General features: G+C 42.8%; 1 protein-coding gene across 2 annotated transcripts in view; it reads right to left on the bottom strand.

The window, feature by feature from the left end:
• Positions 1-1,562: 1,562 nt before the first annotated feature.
• Positions 1,563-6,820, bottom strand: part of Atf6 (activating transcription factor 6) — a 164,176-nt gene continuing 158,918 nt past the window's right edge. For both annotated transcript variants that reach the window (XM_028781831.1, XM_028781832.1), the window contains exon 16: positions 1,563-2,172. In XM_028781831.1, coding sequence (XP_028637664.1) covers positions 1,964-2,172 — 209 coding nt within the window. In that variant the 3' untranslated portion in view covers positions 1,563-1,963. The remainder of the gene's footprint in view (positions 2,173-6,820) is intronic.

The following is a 6,820-nucleotide window of genomic DNA, read 5'->3' as shown; positions in this document are numbered from 1 at the left end:
GGCTGTGCCTTCCAACCATCATCTGTTAGCTGTAGGAGAGGCATCAGCCTTAGCAAACGTGACACTCTTGAGGTCTTTGGTCTGAGGCATTGGCACACTGGAGTCACTGCACACACTATTCGTGGCTCTCAGCTGATCAAGAATGAATGGGCATGCTGCCTCAGCCTACAGCCATGCCCTCTTGTTGACCTGCTTCACAGGCAGGAAGGACAGGGCCACATGGTAGCTCACCTCCCCCACAAATGGCTACTCCTGCAGGTATCCCATGCATTTGTTATCTTCTCCTTGGCACCCATCAGAGGACTGGCTCCCAGGGAAAACAGGTCATGTCTGAAAATCACCCAAAAGTCAATCAGGATGGACTGTGGCACTGAGTTTAGCAAGAACGGCCCTGTCCTGGAAGCATCTAAGCAGCTTGGAAGGCAGCAGTACTGTCCAGGGAACAGTTGTTGGCTGAACAGTGCCAGGCATAATGGGCTACTGGCAGAAGATGACCTGACCACATGGAACACCAGAGAGCTGGCCTTCTTTTCCCTTGTAGGGAGAAGAGAACTTAGCCGCCATTGTGTGCACTGGAATGGCAATCACCTGACAATGGCAAGCCAGCTGGGAAGAGTCTATAAAAACCTTCTGAAATTCTATGAAGGGAGGCAGGCAGCACATGAGGACCAACAGGAGTCCTGACATGCATTTCTGCAAATTGTAACATATAATGTACAGTGCAATATAAATTCAGCTGATTGCTATGGTGAAGGAAGCAGGCAAAATACAATAAAATATATGTGAACATCATTTTAGCTTTTTGTATTTTATTTATTTATTTATTTATTTATTCATTTACTTTTGAAGTGGCTTCTCTATACAGCTTTAGCTGTCCTGTCCTAGAATTTTTTGTAGACCAGGCTGATATCAAACAAAGCCTGCCTTTCCTTCCAAATGGTACTAGGGTTAAAGGCATGTTCACAGTCATAGCAACAACTTAATTCCACTGGAGAAACTGAGAATTTCACAATACTGTGCTACAGCCTGAGAATCCAAGCTTGTTGTGTGCACTGTCAGTTCTTAAGGGAAACTCTCTAGTCTTGCTTAAACCTGGTCACCTCCAAGTTCCTTGCTGAGTCTGGTTTCACAGAAGTGTGTCCTGGGCTGAGGGTTCACAATGAGAGGAAGGCATTTGCCCTGAGGTCTTTAAAGCTCTTTGCTGATTAGCTGAGTTCCAAGAGTGAAGGGTGGTTGTGGCTCTGAGCTTACAAAGGCCATATGAACCCGGTGCTTAAATGTATAAGAAAATGGAGTCACCTTCTCTTCCACTCCACCACTGGCCTGCCCTTCCCTTGGCTCCAGTGTGGGGCTCACTCTCTGACCCCACAACAGTTATTTATTCAGGCTGAACCACAAATCACAAGTAAAAATAAACTCTACCAACTGGAGATAATCCCTTTACCCAAACTCGGAATTGTTCTGACTCTTTGTGGGATGTTTTGGCTGCTCAGTTTTCTGAAATGTGTTTTCTCAAGCACAATATTCAGAATGGATTTGAATCAAAGGAGAGAGAAAGCCAATTGGTGGAAACCACATGAACACGTGTTTTTAAGCTTTAAATACAAATCTCTTTACTGTGCCAGGAAGCGCAGTGGACAGAAGAGGAAGTGGGTCTGACCTGAAGGAAGATGACTGAGAACAAAACACACAATGGGAAAAGTACTAAAGACGCATGGCAGAACCAACAGCAGGCGACACTGCCCACAGGGCTACACTGCCACCAGAGATCTGCTCTCTAGCAGGTTCCACACTGCTGAGTAGGTGGTGAAAAGCAGAGCGGCTTCTTGTTCTCTTTCTCTTCCCCTGGAGTTGCAGTACGCAGCAGTTCTCTGCTTGCCGAGGAGGGAGAGGGCGGCATCTCACCAGCTCTTCAGTTTGGTGAGGCCCGCTCTCTGCTTTCCAGAGCAGTTCAGGGAGGGCACTACTGTAACGACTCAGGGATGGTGCTGACCACATGGGTCGTCTCTGTGGCTGTTGGAGGGGAACCAAAGAAGGTGCTGGTTTGGTTCCTCTGAGGATCTCGGAGATAAGGGGGAACTGAGGAGCTTTTGATGTGGAGGATCCTGGTGTCCATCACCTGACAGTCAATCTGCATCATTACTTCATAATCCTGCCCATTGATCACGTTATCTGCAGAGGAGTAGACACAGGATTCATCAGCGTGTTCAGGGTGGGAGCTGTCACTACACTTCAAGGCTACAGAGTTCTATCAGTCTCTACACCTGCGTGCCAATATGTCCTGCCCTTTCCTCCGTTTATTTCTCCAAGGGTCTTCACTGGTTCAGTAAGGGCTGTACCCTTCCCTCCACGTGTAGAGCCTGATACACAGACAACTGAAGAGGAGGAAGAAACCCTATCATCCCAACAAGGAGGAAATGCTAAGACCCTTATGTCTTCCATCCATCATATTCTCTGTTGAAATCCCTTGCACTTTTGTGCAAGGACATTCAAAACGGACATTCAAAGATGTGAGCCATTTCAAGCCCCAAAGAGATAGGACCAGAGAACAATGACATATCATAGTTAAACTACAATGCTGTCTTGGGTTTTTCTGTTGCTGGGATGAAAGACCCTGACAAGGAAACTGAGGAAAGGAGGAGTTTATTTTGGCCTCTCCACCACAGAGAGGAAGTCAAGATGGTAGAAGCTGGATGCAGCTGGTTGCATCACATCCACAGGTGGGAACCAGACAGAGGTGGATGCATGCTGCTGCTTAGCCCCTGCTCTCCATGTTCACAGTTGAGGAGTCCAGCCAGGGAATAACTCCATCCCTAGTGTGCCCTCCTACCTCTATTAAAGCAATCAAGAGACCTCCCATAAGCTTGCCCAAAGGCTCATCTCCCAGGTCATTCTAGATTCTGTCAAGTTAACAATGAACACTAACTGCTCCAAATGTCAGAAATGTAAAGCTAAGAAACAATATTAGAAGGTATAAGGGAAAACGCTGATGCATATACAATGAAGACAAATTAGAATAACATGTTAGCAGCCTTAGAAGCTAAGAAAGCATGGAACAATATGCTTCAAGCCCCAAACATAAATAACTGCCAAGCAAGAACACTGTACCCAATAAGTCATTTCCTCACATATCAAGGTAAGCATAAACTAATGCAATTCATGATAAAAAAAAAAAAAGGTGGCATTGCAGAAACCACTTAAATACTATACACAGCAGAAAAAGAAAGAGTCCTACCCATGGACCAAAGGTCAGCTGAGAAGAAATTCATTATGCATGACACAGGAAACTAGCACACCCCTAATACTAAAGGAGGAAAAAAGTTTACTACTAATAATTAAACGGCCAGAACAACTGCTAAAACAACCATTGGAACTAGCAAGCCTCTCTCAACTCTAACCTTAAAAGCAATAACCTCAACCGAACACTGAAAATAATACAGGTGGACTGGATTAAGAAACAAACTTATTTATTTCCCCTGTCTCCAAAAAATAACTTACTGGCAAAGTTATCCACAAACTAAGAGTAAAAGGTAGAATCAACCTTCTCAGGAAATATCAATAGGCTGGCAGAGCTGACAGAGTAGACTACAAACAAAATCCACTCAGAAGAATAAGCCCAGGACACACAAACAAAGGGAACAAATTGGTGATCACACATCAGAACAAAGATGATTTGATTTCACTTCAGGGATGCAGGGCTGGTTCAGCATATGCAAATCAATAAATGTAACCCAACATGTAAACAGACTTAAAGACAAAAATGAATTGATTACCTCAATACACACAGAAAAGGTATCTGGGAAAGTTCTATATGCCTTCAAGGTAGCTTAAAGAAACTAGGAGCAGAGCAAACATATAAAGGCAGCATACAACAAACTTATAGCCAACATTGAAGGAGAGTGCTTCCTCTAAAATTTGGAAGTATGCAAGGTACCTTCTTTCTCCTCTCATTTAAAAGAATGCTCAAAGGCAGCTAGAGCAATAAGAGAAGAAATAAAAGTGATATAAACAGCAAGTATGAAGTCAACTGACCCTATTTTCAGGTGACACCATTCTGTACATAAAGGAACGCATGGTTTCACTTCTTAAGGTACACTGAAGTCTGGAAACACTCCTAAATCTGTGTTTTCAGCAAAGTGGCAGAACACAAAACCAATATGTTAAAAATCAGTAGTTTTCCTATACACCAACAATTCATTTGCCAAGAAAGAAATCAGAATCAATTATACCATTCAAAACAGCCTTAGTAACAAGAAAATCCCTAGGAATGTGTCTAACCAAGGAGGTAGAAGGACTCTACAGTGAGAACTTCAAGGTACTAAAGAAAGAAACTAAAGGTACTAGACATTAGGAAGGCTTTCCACGGTCATGGATTAACATCATATTATGGAAACAGCCAAATCACCAAATGTGCTCTACAGATTCACTGTGATTCCAAAATTCAAATGATATTTTTTACAGGACTAGAAAAAAATAACCTAAAATTCATAGAAAAAACACAAAAGAGCCTGAATAGTTAAAACACTCCTAAGCAGAAGAACAATGTCAGCTATCAGTGTCTGACTTCACATTATACCACAGAGCCACAGTGGCCACAGCATGTCCCGGGACAGAAACAGATGCACAGACCAATGGGGCAGAATAAAAGACCCAGAATCAGCCCATGGAGCTATAGACAACCTGCTTTTGGCAGGAGTATTAAAAATATGCATTGGAAACAAGACAAACTCTTTGAAACCTTTGCTTTCTGCATGTAGAAGGATGAAATTTGATCCCTATCTCTTACCTTAAACAACAAATAACAACAACAAATCAGTTTAAAATATATCAAAGGCCTTAATATAAAATATGACAAGCCAGGTGTGGTGGCACATGTCTTTAATCCCAGTACTTGGGAGGCAGAGTCAGGCAAATCTCTGTGAGTTCAAGGTCAGCCTGGTCTACAAAGTGAGTTCTAGGACAGCCAGGGCTGTTACACAGAGAAACCCTGTCTCAAAAAACAAAACAAATGAGAAGCTGAAATGCTGGAGGAAAACTACTTCGGGACAAAGACACAGACAAAGTTCAAAAATAACTTTAAGAACTGACAAACTGGAATATGCCTCCAAAAGGTTTCTGAGTCCTACCACAGAGATAGTTCACTGTTGAATCATTCACAATCTCTAAGATGCCAATCACCAGATAAATCACAGCACAAGTATAACGGAATTTTACTTAGCCAAAAGAAAAGTGAAATCATGGCATTTTCTGGAAAATGGAAGGAACTACAAATTGTTATGTGAATTAAAATAAGCTAGACTCAGAAAGACAAATGCTGCATGTTTTCTTTCACATATAAATCTAATGTTTTTAATTGTTTGTATGTATGTATGTGTGTATGTGTATGTGTGGTATGTGTGTACATGGGGGTGTGTGTATACATGTCATGAAACTAGAAGAAGAGCCATGAAAGTAGAAAAGAGTCTTAAGGGGAGAGGGAAAGAGCAACAGAATACATATGACTTGAGAGCTGTTGGGGCCCTGGGAAGAGGAAGAGGAAGAGGACAGGTAGCAGGGACAGGAGATGTGAGTTAAGAGAACAGGAATGACAGAAACAAAAATGTATGAAATGCTATAATAAAACCCCAATACTGCAGATGCTCTTTTGTAAAATACTAAAAGTACTATTTATGGTTTTTAAATAAGGGCTGGAGCTGGGCGGTGGTGGCACATGCCTTTAATCCCAGCACTTGGAAGGCAGAAGCAGGAGGATTTCTGAGTTTGAGGCCAGCCTGGTCTACAGAGTGAGTTCCAGGACAGCCAGGGCTACACAGAGAAACCCTGTCTCGAAAAACCAAAATAAATAAATAAATAAATAAATAAATAAATAAGGGCTGGAATCACTTTCAAAGCAAACACCATGATACTGGCGTGCAGACACTGTGTCTTGTATGCTTTTCACACAGTGAACTGCATTTTCAGAGCAATAGGATCAGAGGGTTTACAGCAGTGCAGAGCAGAGCACAGGGAAGAATGTTTAACCCTTATTTTGCCTTTCAGGGATAGAAGGAACCGTGAAAGGGATCAACCAAGGTTAGCCCTCTTTACCTGTAATCTAAAAATGTATTCGTGTATTTGATATGCATGAGTGTTTTATCTGCGTGTACATCTGCATGTCAGAAGAGAGCATCAGGTCCCATGGGACTAACAGTTACAGACAATGTGAGCCACCATGTGGGTGCTGGGAATTGAACTCAGGACCTCTGGAAGAGCAGCCAGTGCTAGTGCTCTAACCAATGCCATTCTGCCAGCCCCGCCAGTACAGTTTCTAATTCCATTAGGTTCTCCCAACTGTGAACTTAACAGTGAAGACAGGGACGACATCACAGCATCTGATACTTACACACTTTCTTAGGGATCACTATGATAGCAGGGCAATACACATCTCCAGAGTTCCTGGTTCCATGTCAATAAGACAAGTGCAGTTCTGTGTGCTTAGTTCTCACAGATAGTGGTATCCGCAAGAAGGGACACAGACCCCTGCTAAATATATACACAGGGTAACTATCATGGACTTAAAGATTTATTTGTATCATTTTATTATGTGTGTCTGGGCACACATGGTGTGACACACACATATATGTAGGCATGTAGGTACCAGAAGAGGATTGGATTCCCTGGAGCTGGGGTCAGGAGACTAAGCCACCTGACGTGGGTGCTGGAAACCAAACTGCAGTCCTCTGGCAGAGCAGCAAGTGCTCTCAGCCCGAGTCCTCTCTGCAGTCTCCATTAGCATGAATTTAGGATACTCAGATACATGCTATACTTCTCATCCTCTTTC

The sequence above is a fragment of the Grammomys surdaster genome, unplaced genomic scaffold, assembly GCF_004785775.1.
Source record: "Grammomys surdaster isolate TR1022 unplaced genomic scaffold, NIH_TR_1.0 554, whole genome shotgun sequence".
In the NCBI taxonomy this organism is placed as follows: domain Eukaryota; kingdom Metazoa; phylum Chordata; class Mammalia; order Rodentia; family Muridae; genus Grammomys; species Grammomys surdaster.
This window is presented reverse-complemented; position numbering and strand designations above follow the sequence as displayed.